This window comes from Periophthalmus magnuspinnatus, chromosome 8, assembly GCF_009829125.3.
Source record: "Periophthalmus magnuspinnatus isolate fPerMag1 chromosome 8, fPerMag1.2.pri, whole genome shotgun sequence".
Classification (NCBI taxonomy): Eukaryota; Metazoa; Chordata; class Actinopteri; order Gobiiformes; family Gobiidae; genus Periophthalmus; species Periophthalmus magnuspinnatus.
Window position 1 is genome coordinate 18,468,009 of NC_047133.1, and position 22,669 is coordinate 18,490,677.

The following is a 22,669-nucleotide window of genomic DNA, read 5'->3' on the forward strand; positions in this document are numbered from 1 at the left end:
CAAAATGAGTGAGTTATTAACAATAGAAACAATAGAAACAAAGGGAGGGTCAAGGTAAGAGCTGAGCGTGACTTTGCGATGTACTTAAATGGGGTTAGTCACGGGTTTGAGGAAAGATTTGACCCTTTCCAGTAATTCAAGGAGGTATTTGTTTGGGAAAGGTTGAAAAGTCATAAATCTTTTGGCTGTCATAAATGTAGTTGTCATAAATGTAATTATCAGATTCGCCAATGTCTTCTGGGTGCTTATGTTTTTATGCCACTTGTTTACGTATCTAAAAATAAAGATGGTTGTTCTTAAATCCTACCTTAAAATGAGAATATTTGAATAAACCTGTGGTCAGAACATCGTGGTAAGAACCTCACCTGGAGAAAACTGGCTCCATCTAGTGATCAAGATTTTCCAGACTCTTGGTTAGTTCAATGTAGAATTATGGGTTTTCTTCAAGTCTAATATCATCTTTTTTCTCTTAGTCTTTGTTATAATTACAAAAAAACTGAATCAATTTCCAAATAAGAGGACATTTGCGACTATTTACCATTTTAATTGCCAGGCAAATCCAGAATATCTCTCAGTAGTTTTTGAGGATGCCACTTTAAAGCTTCAAATTAACTGGTTTTCAGATTATACAAAAGTAAAGCAAAATGTGATATTTATGATATTATTAAAAAAATAATAAAAAATAAATACAAAAATAATAAAATAGGTAAAATAAATATACAAATTAAAAATAAAAAAATAATAATAATCTGTTAACGCATTGTTATGGACAACTCACAACTGCACCTGTTTTTGATGTTTTTTATGAATTTATATACTTTGTGTCCATGAAAACAATGTCTAATTGCTTTATTTAAATAGGTTTTTTCCAGACCAAGGTTTAGTTTGTTTTCATACCTGCTGTGACTGTCCGGTCGGCATATTTAAACAGGTTCAGCCATTATTTTAAAAGATCCATGGTCCAGCGCCGTTTTCTATCAGGTGGAGGCAGGACAACAGCGCCATCTGCAGTCTCTAATGTGGTTCTATTTTGCAGTGGTCAGAAACGGCCGATTTGAGCCGCTCCTGTTGTACTTTCTCCACTAGTAAGGTAGTAAGACAGCGCCAAACCTTTAAATCAGCTGACCGGACATGTCACAGTAACATCACGTGACCACTCTGAGGTGCTAGTGAGCAATCCAAACTGTCAGGGATGAAAACAAACTAAACCTTGGTCTGGAAAAAGTATTAAAATAAACTATCGGAAGACCAGATGAACCTCATAGGACTAGAGTCTAACTGCTCATTGGGTCTTCCTGAATAAATAAAGATCAAGAAAAGATTGTAACGTCAATCTCAAAATGGGAGACAAGAGGCATTTCATTACATTCCATCCATCCATTTTGTTCCACTTATCCAGGGCTGGGTCACGGAGGAAGCAGTCCAAGTAGGGACTCCCAGAACTCCCCCACCCCAGACACTTCCCCTCCAGCTCCTCCGGCGACCACAGCCAAGAAATATAGATCCTCCAGTGTGTCCTGGGTCTTCCCAGGGGTGTCCTCTGGAAAACATCTCTCCAGGAAGGCGCATCCAGGAGGAATCTGGAACAGACACCTGTGCCACCTCAGTTGGCTCCTCTCCACGTGGAGGAGCTGCGGCTCTACTTCGAGCTCCTTCCATGTGACCGAGCTCCTCACCTTATCTCTAAGGGAGCAAAGGAAACTAATTTGAGCCGCTTAGATCTACTATCTTGTCCTTTCGGTCATCACCCAAAACTCATGACCAGAGGTGAGAGTAGGAATGTAGATTGACCTGTAAATCGAGAGCTTTGCCTTTCGACTTAGCTCCTTCTTTACAACAGTCCGATACAGCGACCGCATCACTGCAGACGCTGCACTGATCTGCCTGGTAATCTTACACTCCCTTCTTCTGACTCGTGAACAAGACCCTGAAATACGTGAACTTCTCCACTTGAGGCATCCGTTCCATTTTTGATGTGGCTGATTACACTGCAAAACCACATCCAAACCTGCACATCGTCCCAGTCTGTTTCAGAGTCTCAATGATGTACGATACCACGGTTTACCACATACAAAAGCATTTTATTATTTTCTCCCGAATTCATTTGCAACTCATTGGACATTACAGTCTTGTGCTGATATCCACAAGAAAACATAAAAACGAAGGATATTTTGACTACAAAATTTGGTGGTGATTCAAAAAAGATAAAGTAACTAAATCAATTTATACAAGGGCAAAGAATTAGGTAAAGACATATGTAGTGTTTTGTACATTTTTGTAAACAAGAATTGTTAAATAATCCAAGAACACTGGCTGGTATGTGACATTTGGGGGGAAAAAACTTAAGCAAGAGAACGGGTCTGGCCAATGCCACATGTAGAAATGAATAGAAAGTTACACAGAAAGATGACAGCATTAAATACAACAGCATCTCTGCTACAAACATCGACCCCCCGTGGGCTCAATGCGATATGAGGTATATGTGAGGCTCCGATGGCCCCTTCACTGTATGGCATCTTATCGTTTGCTTTATATCTCAGCATAGCATTCACTCATTTTTCATGATTGCTTTAAAACAAGAGGTCACTATTGGCGTTGTGTACCTACGGAAGACAGCGCACTTAATGTTGCCTTTACAAAAAGTACAGCATAAATACAAGTAGAAAATCAACAAGTACACCTAATGCTTACAAGACAATATTTGCACCTGCACTTTACAGGATGAGGCACCCAAATTGCGAAAGGGGACAAATGTTCTGGTACTGCCAGCACACATGAAGGGCCTGATCAGATTCGATGCGGTTCAAAGGGCGGCCATCTTTAAGCTCATGGCCGCTGCTGTAACAGCTCAGGCAATATTCAATCACTAACACGAATTTCAACAGGAAAAAGCAAAATGCTAAATTGGGGAACAATCAAAAACTAAAACTAAGGGGATTCATACATTTACAATAACCCAATTAATGTTGACCCCACCCTTCCACAGCTAGCCCCTCCCCACATTAAGGAGAAAGAGAATTCAGTATTAAAAAACATCCCATTTTAACATCACCCACCCCACCCAGCTCCCAGTCCCTTCTGCATAAGCCCAAACAGCCACGGTTAGTCATGTGACTTCTGCTGTAATGATCCGAATGAGGCCTTTTTTACTCAATGTTTTACAACGGCTCAAAGTGCTAATTGAATTCTTTTAAAGAAATAAGACCGCTGAGGAAGACAAGGAGTGCAGGAAGGGGAAGGCCATTCTAGAGCTGTCCAACAGCACCCCCTATTGGCCCAAGAAAAGCCCTAACATCACTTTGTTCTCCAAAAATATAACCAGGACAACATTTACCCCACAGCCTGCCCTCGCCCCCTCCACTTTAACTGGCAGATCCCCAGAATGATTAAATCTGTTATTTTACATAATATATATATTCTTATAAATATATATAGATATATATATGGCCCTTATTGAAGAAAATGAGTTTCACATTGACACGAAAGTACCATAATCTCTATAAAGCCAAGAAGAAAGTGTTTTCAGTGTTCAAGTGAGCTGGCAGCAGTCTGTTTATGTCACACTCATTCCACAAGTAACAAAACAAGTCCCAAATTTTAGACTTCGTCTGGGAGGGTGCCCCTGCACCCTGAGGCTTCTCCTTTGCACTTTTCCTGAGTAATACTTTAAACCTTGTAACAGGCAAAACCTTTTTGCTAGTTCAGTTCTGGGCTATCCCTGCCATCATGGTTACTTCTATTATTATTTTACAATTGTAAAGTTGATTGCTCAAACAGCACAAAAACGTGTGGTGCTACTCTACGCCTAACTACAGGAGTGTGAAATCATGACTTATGAGCAGAGCCAACAGCACTACGTGACAACAGTAAACAGTCAATACATTATTAACTTAAAATAAGAGTTTAAAATGCATTTGCAGAGCCTCGCAGGCTTATTGTGGGAGAGACGTGGGCACAAAACAGAGCATCATCATAATTAAAAGAAAGTCCCTTAAAAAAATAACAATATTAATAAAATAGAAGCACAGAAGTGTCTCTCCCTCAGGCTCATCTGAAACTTTGGCTTGTTGGAGTTTTGGAACCTGTACTTACTGGCTCATTGACATCAGACAACAAACTATACCCTGAGAATTCAGACACGGGCGTCCGGTGGTCCACCTCGCCCGACTCTGCGCCGTAGGACAGACCCTCAGACTTGAACTGCGAGCCAAAGGCCTGAGCAAAGTTCTCGATCTGGTACGAAGGCTTGGCCGAGTCCAGAGGCGTCAGGTCCTGAGAGGGCACCAGGGGGTAACTCTTCACAGTCTGCTCCTTGGACACGCTCAGGTCGGACGGGCCCATGTAGGAGGAGGGGGGCGTGGACGAGTGGGCTTTGTCCAGCTGCTCCGTCAGCTCCTGGGAGGGGGTGAGCTGCTGGTGAGAAGGCTCCAGGCCGCTCAGGTGGAAGCTGTGCTGAGGAGACGAGCCGGTGAGCAGAGTGAAATGTGACTTTGGCACCGCGGAGGGCAGCGAAGGCGACGCCACAGACTGACTGAAGCCACAGTCCAGAGCGGAGCTGGTGTAGATGCTCTTGTCCGAATACAGCGGCGTCCCCGTGTGAGAGCTGGTGTACGGGCCGGACGCTGGAGGGGAGGGACCCACCGGGAAACTGGCACTGTGGCTCGTACGCTCCAGCGCCTGCAGCAGGAAGCGCGAGTACTCGTTCATCATGATGTTCTTGTCCACAGAGGGACTGTCGCCGTGGACCAGGCCTGTGCCCTCCACAGACGCCCCTGGCAGCTCCACGTGGGCCTCGCTCAGGTCGAACACCTCGTGGTGCGAGCCATCACTCTTCTGGCTGTAGTGCTCCAGCAGGCTCTGCAGCACTTCATCTGGGATGCTCGTCCTGTCCAGACTCAGGTGAGGGTCAGAGTCCATCACTGTGGACATACCGGCCTGAGAGGTCAGGTGACCCACGTCATACTCAGTGCTGGTGGCTGCAGACACCACGGGCGCAGTGGTGTTAGCATTATTAGCATTATTAGCTGCATGGAGATAGCGCTTCTTCTTGATGAACTGCATGGCGTCATCATAATTACTTGTGGGCCCAGCTTTGGGGCCGTTCTCTTGCATCATGGTGTCCATAGCTCCGCCCTGCTCCATTGGCGCGTGCTTGGCCTGAGCTGCCTTGTTGCGGTTGGCTTTCTTAAATGCCATTTTTGGGGCACGGCTGTGGTGCTGCATGCTGGGCCCCGGCTCTGTGGTGGAGGACACAGTCTGATTCTCCACAGTATACTCGTGAATACTGTAGTCCCCAGACACTGCCAACTGCATGTGAGGGACCCTCTCTGCGTCGCTCTTCTTCTTCCTGCGCTCCCCTCCCTCGGGGTTATTTTTGGACCTTCGTTTGCGCCCTGTGCTGCCGCTGTTTCCCTGAGTGATCCCATAGCTGCCATGTCCCATGTCCACACAGTCCATGTCCATCATCCCGGGGTCCAGCCCTTTCTTCACCGCCTCTCCACAGGTGCGTTTGTGCTTCAGGAGCCGGTCAGTCCTAGAGAAATACTGCCACACAAACACACGTGTTACACAGAGACCTTATTATGAATGTTTATATAAATATGTATATAATGTCTATATAAATGTGCACATATATAATCTCTACATAAAAATACATGTATATAATATCTATATCCATGCATGTATAAGATGTAAGAATGACTCACCTGTTGGCAGGTCTCACATCTGTACGGCTTCTCTCCGCTGTGCGTCCTCTTGTGCCGCTCCATGTGATATTTCTGAATGAAGCGCATGTTGCACTGGTCACAGCTGAATGGCTTTTCTCCTACAAACAGAGCCGTCAGATCAGGTTTAGAGACAGAAACACTCCTTTTTCCCATAAAGTATGATGATCTAAGAACTCACCACTGTGGATTTTCTCATGACGCTGGAGCAGATATTTCTGAATGAAACTCATGTTGCACTGATTACATCTGAACGGCCTTTCACCTGAAATGATGAAGAGACGGGGCAGAAAGGTGAAGGATTTGAAATGTGAGAAGGTCATGAAGTACATTTGACACTTAAAAGCATTCTGAGTCATTCTAAAATGTTCTAATTAGTTGCAAATTCGGTCTCAAAACTTCTAACTTGATTTCGATACTAAAGAGCATATATAGATTTTGATACCCAAATGATTTTTATGAATGGCAGTGTGATTCTAGCTCCCACATATGAATGCTGTCGTTGTATCCCTCTTTACTCCAGTGTGAATTTTAAAAGCTCTCTTTTTTTAGACAATATTGTAATTTTCAACACAAAATAATAGCGTTTGTTTATACCATGTGGCCTTATACTAGTTCTGATAAAACTCAAGATGAAACTGTTCACAAAAGGTCAAATTTTATCCAGTTTTTTCCCTTGCTTAAATGAGCATCAGGCTTCAGTTCAATTAGTATCTGATTTTCAACACTTTTGCCAACCCTACTTGTCATAAATACATAGTAAATACCGTTGCTGATCCTGTCAAATGTGTTATCCTGTCACGATAACACATTTTGAAGCACGATATATTGCTACAGAGAAATATTGCGCTAGACGATAATATTGAATATACTTTATACCACTGTCACAAACCAAGATCATTTCAGTAAACCAATTCTGAAATAAACAGAATCATTAAAAAGCCTGAATTGCAACACATAAATGGCAGAATGAACAGGTAAAAAGCCACAAAGGTTATTTAGTCTTGCTGAAGATGTGAGACAGGCCTCTACTTTGACAATATTTAAATCCAGGCTCAAAAGTTCTGTTTAGCTGTGGATATGACTGAAAGGGTTTTATTCTGCACTCTTCTCTTTTAATGTTAATTTTATGATGATTATTTATGTTTTGATTTGTTGTATTGTGATTTTAATGTCTCTTATTGTGTAAAGCACTTTGAATTACTTTGTGTACAAAATGTCCAGGAAGTACAGATGAAAAATAGCCTATCTGGCTAATTCTGGTGCATTTACAGAAATGTTAATTAATGCACATTGTCCCTGTCAAATAAACTACATAAATAAATAAAATAACTCTGCAGTACAAATAAACTTGCCTCACTCATTTATTCTACAGCTCAAATCTTACGTAATTAGCATAGACTGTATATGTAAATGGACATAGCTAACCTATGTCGCCACGTTCCAACAGGAAGTAAGTATGGGGCATTACTTTCAACAGCTTCGCTCCAGATTGGATCTTTGGTTGCTATGATACTCGCGGCTCCAAATTGGCCCGTATATTTGCTAGCCTCGATTAGCTTCATTTGACTGGAGCCAAACACTGTGGGTGGCGTCACCATCACTGTGTCCACTTCTTTATACAGTCTACAGTTATTACATAAAAATAGCAAAAGGAAAAGTCCTCACAATAAATGCTGACCCCCCCCAAAAATATTGTTCCAGCTTTCAAATACTGAACGAAAAGTCGATATTATAATTATCGTGACAAGCCTAGTTGCTAATAGCCGAGCGGGGGCGTGTTTCCGTAGTGCATGTACCGGTGTGGATCAGAACATGGCGGCGCAGATGGTACGAGCTCCTGAAGGCGGCGTTGCAGTGCTCGCAGATGTGAGGCTTGGTTCCTGGTGAAAGGCTGCCTCCGTCTGCATCCAGCATCATCGACTGCTGCGAAAAAAAATGGCAGAAATATGAAAGAAAGAAATGTATGGGAGGCAGGGGGTAGAGAAGGAGGGTGAGAGAGTATGGGGGTAGAAGGGGAGAGAGGGGTAGAGAGAGAGAATGCGAGGGACAGAGAGAGTATGCAGGAGCAAGGGGGAGAGAGGTAGGAAAAAAGAGTATGCAAGGGGGAGAGAGGAAGAGAGAGTATGCAGGAGGAGGAGGGAGAGAGTAGGCAGGGGCAGGGAGAGAGAGTATAGAGGGGGAGGAGGGAGAGAGAGTATGCAGGGGGGAAAGAGGGAGAGAGTATGCAGGGGGGGAGTATGCAGGGGCAGGAAGAGAGAGTATGGGAGGCAGGGGGGAGAGAAGAAGTATAGAGAGTATGGGGGGACAGGGGAGGAGAGAGTATAGAGAGAGTATGGGGGGACAGAGCAAAAGTATAGACAGAATCGCAAGGCAGGGAGGGGAGAGGAGGCTGAAAAAGAGTGATATGTGAGTGTGTGAGTTTGGAAGTGTGTAATATTTAGGCATTAATTCTCTCGACAAATTCACTGTATCTACGGCTTTTTCTCCAAATAATCCCACTGCTGCTTAGTGAAATCTGAACAGTTTTAAAAGCCGTTCTGGGGTTGAGAAACATCCTCGTCTATAAACAATGTGATACGAGCAGATTACTGAAACATTAATCTATGTTTGTTGTATCGGTCTCTAAACAACACATCAAGACTCCTCCTGCACTTAGCACCTGTTTGAGGAGACTTACATATTTATTTCTCAAAGAGTGTTCTGTGAAATATAAAGATTTATGACCCACCTTTTCACTGCGTTTCTTTCTGGGTTTACCCTCCTGTCCATCACCGTTTGACCTCCGACCTTTCTTCCCACTGGGCTCTTTTCCTAACTGACTCGGCAGCTGTTTGGATGACAAAGGCAGAGGGCGGGACCGTGAGAGCAGCTATCACATGGAAATTACTTGATGAAGGGTTAAAGGTCGCCAGTCCTAAATGTCATGCGAACTAAAAAAAAAAAAAATCCATAACTGTGAATTGCAAAAACAAAACTATTGAGAGGAAAAATTAGTTTTCTGCGCAGCAAAAAAAATTTGATTTGGACTAGTTTGGATTTATTTAGGGAAAATGTCGAATGTGCAGAGTGAGACGATGACAAAAAAATAATTTATGCTATTTGTAAACTTGTTTTGTTACTCAGTGGGCAAAATCTTTATGCTGAAAATCCAATATTTAAGCCATTCATTCAAAAAAAACAACCTTAAAAACTCTAAAAACAAAATGCATTTAACTCTTAGCTAAAATGATTTGAAATAAATATGTTGTTCAAAATGATGCTCGCACTCATTTTTACTTGAACCTTAGAACAAAGCCATAGATTTCTACTCTACATCAGGGATGCGCTGATATTGAAAATTTTTGATGGAATATCAGTCCAGTCCCATTTTGAGACGTTGGACCAAAACACCTTGTATTAGTCAAAGCTGTTCTGTAGTTATTTGAAATGAAGAAACAGTAACAAAATACACTGGGTCATTTTTACTCTGCACTGGTTGTGTTCAAAGGAAATGAAGTATACGTTCAGTCTCTGCCATGGTATCGTTTGGCATCGGTATCGTATCTGAACAAGCTGGATTGGTGCCTCACTACTCTACATATGTCTTCTAACTAAAACAAAATGTCACAAAGTACTGCAAGTAAAATGTATGAATCTATACAGTATTTACAAGTAATTTTCAAGATATATAGAAGTTTAGCAAAAGCCAAAAGCTCTATTGTTCTCTTTGTTTGCTTTGGGTCTGAAGATGAAGCTATAGATGGGGAAAAGATGATGTCTAAGGCTCTCATTCCTGTTCAAGGAAGAACTGTCTTTCCTAACAAAAATAACCAGCTAGCCAGGATGCCAATGGGTGTGAAAGCACCCATTAAGAGTTGAATGAATCTGCTAAGTATGACTCAGGCACAGTGCACACTTAAGGTAGCAATGTAGACCTAGCATACAAACAGTAAACAATAGGTGTTTTCAGTTTCAGTGTAGTCAGCTCCTCTCTTCAGACAGATATAAGGCAGTGTTCAGCAGTAATCTGACCAGAACTGAAGAAGCGGCTTGGATGAGCAGCCAGACGTCTTCACTCCAACAACTTTTTGTCCAGTGGACAGATTTTACTTTTGGCTTTTACTATGGATCAGACCTGGATGACTGAGGGATCACATGGAGATATATAGAAGTAATCGTTTGTGAAAGTGTGATCATTTTTTCATTTTTTATAATTATTTCACAATCGGCTCTAGTTTGCCATTCACCTTACCAGCACAGTTCACACGTAGTACCACTTAATTCTCTGTATTTCAGTTCATTCTGACCAGAGCCAGGCCTGTCATGATTATTACAGATGCAAACGAAGTACTAAAGTGTTTCATTCTGCTGTTTATTTATGACAGCTCATGTTTTTTTTTACAATATTGTAGATTTAGAATAGTTTTTGTGGTTTAAATCTGCTCTTGGGTTGTTGTGTCAGTGGCATAAATTAGATTCAATATTATCGTTTACTGTGTTTATTTACTTCAAGGATATATCAAACTTCAAACAATTATCATGAGAGGCCTGTGCAGCTCTGAGGTTGTAGAGGGTGAAGCATACGGCCACTCTGTGCCTTTACACGGCCTTTCCCGGCTCATTGAGGGAGCAGGCCAAACCCTTCTGTGCCATATGGACTCTCACAGGGTCAATGGGAGTGCACCTGCTCGCCACTAAATCAGCCCAAATCAACAAGCTCATAATGGGAAAGCCCAGCGGAGGTAATCACTGTATTTCAAAGCAAATGTCAGCAGTACTAACTGAGATTAAATGGAAAAAGTACATAATGTTGAATATGGTAGTTCCTTTTCAGGAAGGTTCAGTTTAACATCAGCCTGCTGAGAGACTGAAGATGGAAATTAGCCACGTTGGCTATAATCTTTACATATTTACTTTTTTTTTTAATGTTCATTAATATGTGCTATTCCTTTACAAATAAATAAAAATAAGAAAAAATAAGAAAATGAGACAACTAGTATCAACATGTTTTTATCTTGAATAAACAAATGTCATTATAATGGAGGTTCATTACAATATTCCTCAGACACCCAGCACACACGACATGGGATGTGATATGCCCAATTTCCCAATTCAAAGTTAAGCCCAAATTAGTTAATTTTTTTTGTCTTTTTCCATTCTGATCCTCTGAAATATGAAGCATTAATTGTATGTGGTAAATAGTCACATTTTATATAGTGCTTTTCCACCTTCAAAGCTCAAAGCTCAAAGCCCTTTACCTCAAGGAACCACCAAGGAACCTTGCCCACGGCCACAACGACAGTATTCATCCATGGGAGTTGGAATCGTACTGGTATTCGAACCACCAACCTTAGGATCAGTGGGCAAACGCTCTACCAACTGAGCTACTGTACTCAGATATTCAGTTTTATCCACTTTATTAATATAGCAAATTTAATAGAAGATATTGTCAAAATACTGCAATATTGGTTTTATATTTCATTGACTTAAGTATGAACGTGCATTGTGTTCTGCGTCCTGATTGATTGACAATGGTCTACAGTCCCATAGTCTCCTCTGTGCCGTGTCTACTGTACAGTACAGAATGTGTTCAGCCAAATTTATATAAATGTTCAGTCGACACTACAGTGGAGCGACGCCAGGACAAAGAGGCACAGTCAGAGGAACTGTGAAATACGCACAAGTCACTACTAATTAATTAAACAAGAAAGAAATGTGAGAAAATGTTAATGCCTGTGTGAGAAAAGTGTGTATGGTGAGGGGTTAAAACATATATAATTGTAAAAAATAAAGCTGACTGCTTCTCGGATTTCACCTATTGTGGGTTATTTTTAGAACGGAAACCCCGCAGTAAACGAGGGACCACTGTATTTGAAGGGTTCTATTGCAAAAACAGATCTCAGTTTGGAAAAATTGACAAAAAGTTTTTATTTTTGTCAAAATCTAAGGAGATATCATCAACAAGAATAATAAGTGGATTTTATCAAGAAGGGATAGAATCATATTTTGAAAGCAGTAAAATACATTTGGTTTTTGGAAATATTCATACATAAATACATATTTATTTATTCATTGCTCATGGCATTTCATTTGGTTGGCAACAATTTAAAGAGTTAAAAAATAAATAAATAAATAAAAATAAACAATTCTATAAATATCTGCATGTTCAAGGCATTATGTGCACATACAAAAGGAGCAGGACAAAGGTGAATCTGATAAACTCAGCTCCATTAAATATTACTACACTAAAGAGTAAACCGCAACCCTCCAATGACTTTTGCAATCGACACTTTAGCAAACAGACTTCTTCTCTTGTTCCCATCTCACACATGACAGGTTTAGTTTCACTGTTTTAGTATCTGATATTTTTTTATGTTATTTGCCCATTTTGTTCGTTTAACGCCACCAAATCTTTCATGTTTTAAATGCAGCCTTTATAAAACATCCCCATTCATTTATAACAATTGTTTTTGTCAGTAAAGAGAGACACTTTTGACTTGTTTTTGTGTGGGGCTCTCGTGTTGAAAATGTTCAAATTATTAATGAACAGACCCTCGATGGCTCCAGGTCTTTGTGCTGTGTGAATATCAGAGCATCTTCAGGCAGATGACCTTTGCCTCCTCCCTTTGTTGGACCGGTGTGGCTGTGTGTATTAGTATTTGAGCTCGCACAAAGCCCGTCTGAAACCAAGTGCAGGCCTAAACAAGACAGCTGTGTCCTTGGAAAGGCGTTTTCTTTCAGGTCCTCGCTGATGACATCACCGTCCAGCGCGACAGAGGGGAACGCGGGGGGTAAGGGAGAGACGGGAGAGGGAGGGAGGGGGTTTGGATTGGTTCTCATTTATTATTTTGCATCTAGCAGATTTATGTCACGGGCGGCGCTGACTCCTCCCAGTGCAGACGTCTCCCGAATTAAGCCCCTCCCACTAAGGCTACGGCAGGACAAGGCGTGTTTGGGAAAGACTGATATGGGAGCTCATGTTTTATTCAACATTAGGGACATTTACATAAGACTGCTGGCATGAATGACTGGGTTTATCAGACGGAAAATTACGAGATACAGCTGCGAGGTTTGGGATTTTTCGCAATGATGTGTCGATCATTTTAGTTTTAAAAGTAGGATTCTGCTCAGAGTGCACAATGTAAACATCTCAAGGGACATTAACATTTGAACCATTAAATTGGATGTTTCACAGAAATTTTATCCATGTTTTAAAGATGCGTAAATGTCAATTTTTAAGCAATGCACGGCTATGTTCAATGTGAGGTATTCACAAGGTGGAGTCTTTCATGCGAGTCCTTGTGGATTTTTTTGCCTCTTCTTGAACCTGCTTTTTATAAACAGTGTCCCGTTATTGTTATATGAATATGCAAAATAAATAAAATAAACAGAACGGAAATATTAGCACGTTTGTCAAGACGTTAACTACAAGATTTTTCTATTAAAAAATTGGATATTTGCTGGAGAAAGTGTCTGGGGTGGGGGAAGTCTAGTAGCTCCTCATTAAACTGCTGCCCTCGCAACCCAGCCCTGGATAAGAGGCTAAAAATGGATGGATGGATGGATGGATGGATGGAGGGATATTGCGTTCATTTGTCTAAACAACTACAGCCATAACGATTTCATAACCATCCAAAATGGTAACTCAAAATGCCACTCAACCCTACTTGAAAGGTCCAATTTTAATTTCATAAAATAAGTACAGATATTATGGTGGATTTGTTCAATAAATACACAGTTGAAATGAGAGGTTAGAGTATCAAATTAGAAATAATATTGTGATCTTTCTTTGAACTTGCTGCAAAAAGAGCCATTTAAAAATAAAAGTGAAGCAATGTGTAAACTGTTGTAATGGTGTAAACCAGAGATTGACAGATATGTTTTTTTCCAAGTGTCACTCCAGACATGTCCTCCAGCTCGAAGTGTCTGGAGGGAGGGAAGTCTGGGAGCTCCTGTTTAGACTGCTGCCCCCGTGACCCCGGCCCCGGATAAGCAGAAGAAAATGGAGGGATGGATGGAAAATTACTAGAAACCACTACACTCACAGCTCTGTTTTACCACAATCCTATAAGAGAGCTGTGTAGTCACCCTTTTGCAGTTAATTTCTTTGCACTAAAGTGTTCAAATAAAGCTTCATGTGTGTTTTTATGCTGTAAATTGGCCAAAACTAAATATTGGTCTGTGCTGGAGATTTAAGGCCGATAACTGATTCACTAAAAAGAGAAAATATCATCCTGAAATATTGATCTGTCTCTAGTCCCAACAGGCTATAAGGTGATATTTTTGTATTTTTGTGGATAATTTAATTTGTCTAATAGTAAAACCTCAGGCAGGAAAGACATATGTTAATATAACTATGCCTCTGCGAGTGAGTGTCGCCATCTGCGCCGAGACTAGAAATCAATAGAGACCATTGAGTGGATTAAGTGTGAAATAAAACATGAACACATTCCATACTTTGACTGAAATGTTTGAAGTCTTATATCACAGGTTCTGTACAGACGATTAGGTACTCCAAGAAGGGAATGGTAGAAAAGGAAGTGGTAACCATTTATTGACTTCCAAGCCAACCCCTAAATCTATATATTTGTTATAATTTATTGTATTATTTTTACTGTGTTTATTTATGTTATTTTATATGTATGTTCATTATCATTTTTTATTATTTATTCTTGTTATTTTTTATGTATTTATTTTTATTTTACTGTCTTATTTATGGTGTGATGCTCTGTGTATTTGTTTGGTTGCTCAAGGTTGGTGTGATTTTTTTTTTTTTTTGTTATAATTTCTGTATAAAAACTACAAAGATGTGCATGGTGTCGTCTAAATCAATCCTATATTAGTTCACACATCAATAGAAACATATGAAACCAAGAATAAGTTTACGTTTCCTCTGATATATTACATAATGCACTTAAAAACACCATATCCTGCTGCACTGCGCTGTCTGAGGCTGTAAACCGTGGTCTTTGTTTTGCTTTCACTTTCGCTTTTGTGTCAAGTGCTAAAATGAGTTAATTCCCAGTGTGGGTCCAATAAAGCCCTCTCTTATGCAAATGGAGAGCTGTAAAGTCTGTGGGTGATTCACAATAATTGAAAGACTCTGGTGGTCCCCCACAGTTCTGTTTTCTCTCATTTGTCTCCAGTAAAGACACGATAGTAAAACAAATACAATGGTACAAACAGGATAGATGCATATTTTTAAATGAAATTGTAATCATAGTACTTATTAAAGAGTAAATAGTAACAATAAGTAGATGTGGGTAATATGTGATCTGAAACGGTGGTACTTCTTTCACAACAAGTACCAACTAGGGAAAAATCCAACTGAGTAGCACCAGATCCTAATCAGGTCTAGAGTACGACTATACCAGGTTAAAAATGCTACTACTGCTACTACTACCACCACCACTACCACTACTAAATCTCACTTATATAGCACTTTAACTCAAAGAGATGCTTTACAAACAATAAATAGGACAACACCATTGCTACAAAATTTCTAAACAAGAACTTTCCCAGAGTAGGACAAACACGTGGATAAATGGACTCTAAATGAAGGAATCAGAATGGCCGCAGAGGACCCGGAGCTCTGGCACGGGTCTAAAATATCATATGGAAATGTCTATAATAAGTACATCACTAAAGAGCTGCAATATGATCTGATAAAACAAAAATAAGCATAAGGCGTGATCTTTGAAAAGTGGTTGGTATCGAGTTGCAGGCCTGTCACACTAAATAGTACATTGACTTACTATTTAATATATGGGGCGCAATATTTATACCTTTTTTATACAATTTATTTGTAAAACTGGGGAAATTTTGAGTATTTCTCTCTTTATTTATACAGTGGAACCCAATGAGAGCACTTGGACTCTCTTTTTCATGGGCGCTCTGTTTAAAATACAATACAAGCAGAAAAACAAAACTAACAAGTCCATATAAAACATTAAAAACAGGAGCAGGTGTGTGTATAAACGATAACAGATTATGAAATTGCGTCACCAACGTATCCAGGTTTGCTTTTCCTTTGGAGTGTGTTACTCTTTAGTTATGTTGTAACACAATGGGACATTAACATTTGAGCTGTAAATGGTTGAAAAAGTGCTAAGTTCTATGGTGAGTTATTGGTTCATTCTGCTGTTTATTTGATGCAGTTCAGGCCTTATAACGACACCGTCTATTTAAAATGGATTTACTGGGATTATCTTATTATCTTTATTGTTATTGTGTCAAGAGGCGTAAAGTAGTTTTAATATTACAACTTATTGCAGTACATCTCTTTAATAAGATATCATGATTCAAAATCTGTGATGGTGACCGGCCTATTGAGTCGATATATCTACACGGTTTAATTTTACAGTGTATTCACAACTGTGTGATACTTTAACCTCAACAAACATATTTTAACCCATTTCTGCTGAGTACACAAATATGATAACGATTACTGTTATCTCCACAACATATCCAGATATTTGTTTTGTTAATATGGCCCATCTCAACAAATAAGTGGCATTTTCACCTTAAATTTTGTATTAAATAGTATGTTTTGTGCCAACATTGTCTAGGGCAGAACCATTTTGGACATATTTAATATTGTAATCTTCTTGACAGATATTTCAGAACATGTTTATAAAAAGGTCCAAACTACAGGGTTTACATTTTGTACAATCTTAATAACCTAAATAAACGCAGACTTTGCAACCATTCAAATCTCGATTTTGAGTACGATTAACCTCGCCCACGTCTCAATCTAATGCAACACAAACCCCAGTTGCACTTACACTGCCCATGTTGAGGTCGTGCACCATGAGGCTCTGGCTGCTGCCCACAGTCACCTCCAGCAGGTCGGCGCTCTTGCCCAGGGCTCCGGGGTACAAGGGCAACCGGTAATCGTGCTCCGACATCTTCTCCTGCTTGATGCCCATGGAGTGAACGTAGTCGCCAGCCCCGGAACAGTTCATGGTGCTGTTCTGTAGGAAGAGAAGTCCCATTGTACTGTTTTAGTACTGTAATTTACAATAACAGAAAAGATTATTACCATTTAAACAGATGGATTTGGTCATGTTTCGTGTGTCCTATCACATTTGCATATTATGTAGCAAGAAAAGCGCTAACAATGCATCACTTTTATTAATATTGTAATGATCTTATATTTTGTGTTTAGCTCGGAGTTGTTCTGGTAGCTGTTTGTGTTGTGGTTAATGTGACTGTTTTTCTATGTGACACTTGGTTGCTGACAAGTTGATGTGAAGACTCTATTGGTCAGTTACTGGTCAGTTTTGGAGACTGGCTCTAGTGGGTTGAGACAGCTGTTGTTTTGCTTTTGTTTGGGGTGGGTTACGGCGACAGAAGCCCTTGTGTTCAGAAAATAAACAACTTGGGAGTGTTTCCTTACACCAGAATGCTACAACACCATGAAAAGCCAATGTAAAACCTATTAGCTAGGCCTATAGATTATGTAATCAGCTTAACTACCTCAAACTGTACCTTGCAAATTACTATATTGATATCACAAACACAAAGAAGCCATACTTTCATAATTAACAACCATACACCACCATAAACCACATACATTACCACTGTGACACCTACATCAGATTACGACATCAACACAAAGGCTGAGCGAGAAGCGTTCGAATCTTTTGCACCTAAATTATGAAATACACTCCCCTGTTGATATCAGAACAGCGAGAGCCATTGACTCATTTAAAACTAATTTAAAGACTCACCTGTATAGACTTTGCCTTTTGTTGCTGACCTGTTTTAATCACTGTTTTCTAAATTTTGGTGTTTTTCTAACTGTATTGTAGTTTAGAATGTTTCCGCTGCATTTGATCTTTTCTATTAATGCGAATATTTGTAAAATGATCTCAGTTGGTAGAGTGTTTGTCCTCTGATCCGAAGGTCAGCGGTTTGAAATCCCGCTCTTGGCATAAACATCATTGGCAGAGCGGTCGTTGTGTCCTTGGGCAAGACGTTTAACCTGCCTTGCCCCCACTGTCTGCATACACCATTGTATGACTGTGTGTGAATGGATGAGTGGTTCTTTGATGTAAAGTGCTTTGAGTGCCTTGAAGCTGGAAAAAATGTGACCTTTTACCATTTATCTGTGAAGCACCTTGTGAGCTGATCTCTGTAAAAGGGGTTCTATAAATGCATGTTACTTAATTGCATGTCAGTCTATATTTGTTGGATCTGTCCCTGTCACATAAACAATTAAAAATGTATTAAATAAATGTAAAATGCCTGAAGCAGACATTAGTACCTGTAGGCCCATGCTGCAGTCTGGAGAGTCGCGCTCCTTCTTTAAGATCATCTCTGCTGGAGGCAAGTCTTGCATCACGGTTTGGGCGGCGAGCCGAGTGAAGCTGGTGACCGGAGGTAGGTGGCTGAACATGATCATCCCAGGGCCGAAGTTGGAGTCCATGCTGCCGTTGGAGCGCAGGAACTCGTTTCCAAGTTTGTCTTGAATGAGGCTCATGGTGAAAGGTGATGGGCAGGAAAACTATGGGCCACAAGGTAGTGTCATTCTGCAAGTAAAGAAACAAAAACATTACATAAGTGCTAGAACAACTGCAGCCATACCACACGCTACAAATTCTCCTGTATGATATGTAATAGTATGCTAAACTTTATATAGCCATGTACTGGGGTGACCAGATGTCCCTATTTACCCGGGACAGTCCCAGTTTTGAGCCCCGTGTCCCCTGTCCCAGTAAATGTATCCAAAACCGCTGATTTGTCCTAGTTTTGTGTTTCACGATGTCCCAGGCGCCCCTATTTTTGACCAATTTGATACCCGCCAACAGTAGAAAGGGTCAGGACTAAACCAGGACTAAACCAGGACTAAACCAGGACTAAACCAGGACTAAACCAGGACTAAACCAGGACTAAACCAGGACTAAACATTGGTAATCAGCATTTCCGATTTCTGCAGCTAAAGCATGGAATAGTCTTCCAGAAGGTGAGACAGGCCTCTACTTTGACAATGTTTAAATCCAGGCTCCAAACAGTTCTGATTAGCTGTGCATATGACTGAAAGGGTTTTATTCTGCCTCTTCTCCTTTAATGTTCATTGTATGACGATTATTTATATTTAGGTTTGTTGTACTGCAATTTTAATGTCTTTCTTATTCTGTAAAGCACACTGAATTAAATTGTATACAAATTGCCAATATACTGGTATTAGTTTAACAAAAATACCATGTGTGAAAATGACCAGAACACAAAAACGTACACTCACATTATACTGAATCACAATCAGAATCAAAAATCAGAATGAAATCTGTTTTGAACATCTGGTCAGCCTCCCAACAACCCCTTGAGAACATAGTAGCATTATTATGATCTACTGTATTTTACAGCTATTAAAATGCCATTTAATCTGTGCTATAGTTCATCTATTTCAAACAAGGCTTCAAATGTCTGGGTATTGAGTTTTTTGGCAGCGCTAAAAACAAAGTTTGACCTTGTACATATTGTGTGAGGTGCATTCATTCTAGTAACACTTTGTATGGACTAAACGTCAGCCTAAAACCAGATCTGTTGCCTTTACAATTGTATCACAAAACAGATTAACTTGCATCTACTGTATTTTGAGGTCAGTTGAGCTTGGTTATGTGAAATTGGTGCCATTCCCTCGGATTGTAAATTGTCTCACGAGCGGATTAATCCAAATATTTTGTAGGTCAACAAAATGCTGCAGTTTTTGCTTTGGGAAAAATGTGAAACAAGCAAAAAACAGTGTGCAGAGAGCTCCAATTACCCCTGCTAAAGGCTGCGTTTTACAGGGCAAAAAGGGTCAATGTTGCCACAATCCTAGACACAACATGGGACGAGGAACGAGAGGATTTCAGTCGTGCGTTAATCTGTTTGATGGCTCCATGCCTATCCCAGTCATCCTATTTGCATGTGCTTATCTTACCAATGAGAGTGCCCGTAGTCTGCATTAGCTAGACTGTTGTAATTGTGTCTGCAGCATGGGTCAGGCTCAAGACTGTAGGAATCAACATGGGGGCATTTATTGTATTTAACTGCTAATGTTAATGATGAACTGAACTGTCTTATAATGTAATTGTAATGAAATGTATTTTTAATGTGTGTTCACCTGTCCAGGGACTGCACATGGAAAGCAGCAGTAGCTAAATCTGATACAAATCATCTTATCTTTTGTAAGATTAATGAATTTGTACATGGTCCGTGACAAATGAAGAATAAAGGAAGGAATGAAGGAAGGAAGGGAAGAAAGCTAAACTGATTTTTATCCAGAGTAAAGACATAATACATTTCGTCTGGCGCTGCGTAATTAGATTCTCAAACGCCAAGTTTGGTTTTACGCACGGGATTCTGTAAACAAACGCGCATTTTCCACTCGCATCGCGGTCTATTAAAAGTAAAAAGGTATAGATTAGCTGATCAGTAGTATAGTAACGACTCAAGAGGCTAATCAATGCTAGCAGACTGTTGCCAGATGCCTTGATGGCACGCTAGCCGAATTACCATACGCCGCGCACACAAAGCCAACTTTTCCAAAACGCGAACACGGCAACACCAGAGCCACATCTATCGCTTCCATCTCGAAAATGCACCAAGTAATAACAGGTTCGTGTGGTGTTTTGGGATTTTCGCTGGAGTAACAGTATCTAGCACACGGCTAAGCACTCACACGGGGCCCTCGTCTTCTTTGTGATGTAGGATCAGCCAATAATTAATATGGCCATGCAATAACAACCGCGGATCAGGGCTCACCAAGCTAACGCGTCAAATCTGAGGCTAAAACTCGCCCAATATGCGTTTAAAAGTGCTTAAACGAGGAGGAAATTCACAGTTTTGTATTTTTTCTGAATGAATTAAAGGAAGGTGATACATATGCACAAGCAGGCTTTCGTTCTCCAACCTAAACAAAATCTGCGACCTGGAAAAGCGCACAAATGGAACACAAATGGTGCGTGGATTGCCCTAAAACAAACGCAGGATAACGTAAAGTACTAATAAGATAACTGTGTGGGTTTACCTTAAGTTTCTGGCTTGGATTTCTGACATTGAAGCAGCTGTAAGTGATGGAGCGACAACACTAGGCATGACCCATAACAAACGGCCCATACAACTCTGGCGAACAATGATGCTCCGACTGTTAGCCGAGTGTTAGCATAGCATGCTAACTAGCGCGGCTAAAATTAAAGGCATTTCGCTCAGAGGCGGAGTCTAGCGCCCTACTTCACGGGCTAATTTTACTGCTAGCTTGATATAATCTTCATAAAACGGTATTTAAAGCAGCTTATTTGTTGTAGTACAACGGATTTGACGTATTTGAGTGTGATTAGCGAAGCATATAGAGGAAAATGATACAACTTTGATGCTATTGACGCTACTTGTGCAATTAATACGAAATAAAGCAACGAAAAAGCTTCTTCAATCCTACATTGAACATGTACCCCTTTTCTTAACGTAACCTAAGTTCTGTGTCGAATTATAACCCCAGCATTTATCAGGTTTTATTTAAAAAAAACTGGTGTTTGATTGTCAAAATTAGCCCGCACGTTGGTAAACCACGCCCACCCGGTCGAAATGCCTGGACTTCAGAGTGTCCCGTTTGCAGTGTAGAAGCGGTGCGGGCTTTGTCGTGCGTCCCATACATGGACTTTAAAGCGCTATTCCGACACAATCTGCCCCTAAATCCAGTATTTTAGCCGACACTTACCGGTGCATGACAACGAGCCACTGTTCTGGCCACCGCAGTCCCACCTTTAGCGGTGCGTTCGAGTGTCTAGAGCCAAAACATTGTTCTCCCGCAGCAGCTGGGCTCGTCCATGTTGACTCCGCGCAGGGGATTCTGGGTCCTGCAGGAAGGAGAGTGGAACTACTGCCCTACTACCCCACTACACTACTACCAGCGGGATACTACTCTGCTACTACTACTATCACTCACACACACACACACACCCCTACACACCCCCCCCCCCCCCCCCCCCCCACGCACACACATACACACACACCCACACACACATACACACACACATACTACTGCCCTACTGCCCCACACTACCAGCGGGATACTATTCTGCTACTACTACTATCAGACATGCACATACACACACACACAGCGGTGCATGCATGTGCCATCAGTGCATATGTAACACGTTTATATAATTGTGCTACTTGTGTAGAAAAACAAAGAAAAAAGAAAAATAAATTAATACATAAAAAATAACAATGAAATTAAAAAAATACAATAAAATACAAAAGATAATAATAATTATACAAGATAACATAAAATAAATAAGAAAAAATAGGCCCACCATCACTTCTGAAGAGGAAGCAGAGAGTGGGGACCTGGAGGCGGACTCGTCCATCACCCTGGCTGAAGTCACCGAGGTGGTTGGCAAGCTCCTCGGTGGCAAGGCTCTGTGGGTGATCTGAGCCATCTGGGGGCGAGATCCATCCCAAGTAACTCAAGTCTCTGGATGTTGTGGGGCTGTATTGGCTGACACGTCGGGGGCAGTACATCTGAACTGGCAGGCCGGGGTGGTGGTCCCTCTGTATACGAAGGGGAACTGGAGGGTGTGTTCCAATTACAGGGGAATCACACTCCTCAGCCTTCCCGGTAAGGTCTATTCCAGGACACTGGAGAGGAGAATCCGACCGATAGTTGAACCTTGGATTCAGGAGGAGCAGTGTGGTTTTCGTCCTGGTCGTGGAACACTGGACCAGCTCTATACTCTCCATCGGGTTCTCGAGGGTTCATGGGAGTTTGCCCAAACAGTCCACATGTGTTTTGTGGATCTGGAGAAGGCATTCGACCGTGTCCCTCGTGGTGTCCTTTGGGGGGGTGCTCTGGGAGTATGGGGTCCGGGGCTCTTTGCTAAGGGCTGTCCGGTCCCTGTATGACCGGAGCAGGAGCTGTGTTCGCATTGCCGGCAGTAAGTCAGACCTGTTCCCGGTGCATGTTGGACTCCGCCAGG

General features: G+C 41.1%; 1 protein-coding gene across 3 annotated transcripts; it reads right to left on the reverse strand.

Annotated features, from left to right (window-relative positions):
- Positions 1-3,066: 3,066 nt before the first annotated feature.
- znf281a (zinc finger protein 281a) lies at positions 3,067-21,564 on the reverse strand. 3 transcript variants are annotated; one of them, XM_055223905.1, is made up of 8 exons: positions 21,409-21,564; positions 17,974-18,238; positions 16,490-16,678; positions 8,455-8,553; positions 7,523-7,646; positions 5,905-5,988; positions 5,706-5,824; positions 3,067-5,544 (listed from the first exon to the last, which is right to left on the reverse strand). In XM_055223905.1, exons 2-8 carry the CDS (start codon positions 18,187-18,189, stop codon positions 4,048-4,050), a joined length of 2,328 nt encoding a protein of 775 aa, XP_055079880.1. In that variant the 5' UTR covers positions 18,190-18,238; positions 21,409-21,564; the 3' UTR covers positions 3,067-4,047. The 3 variants fall into 3 exon arrangements, with proteins under 3 accessions (XP_055079880.1, XP_033826660.1, XP_033826661.1); XM_033970769.2 differs by having other exon boundaries at positions 7,523-7,649; positions 21,409-21,563; XM_033970770.2 differs by lacking the exon at positions 21,409-21,564 and adding an exon at positions 20,722-20,838 and having other exon boundaries at positions 7,523-7,649.
- Between the last annotated feature and the right edge of the window lie 1,105 nt (positions 21,565-22,669).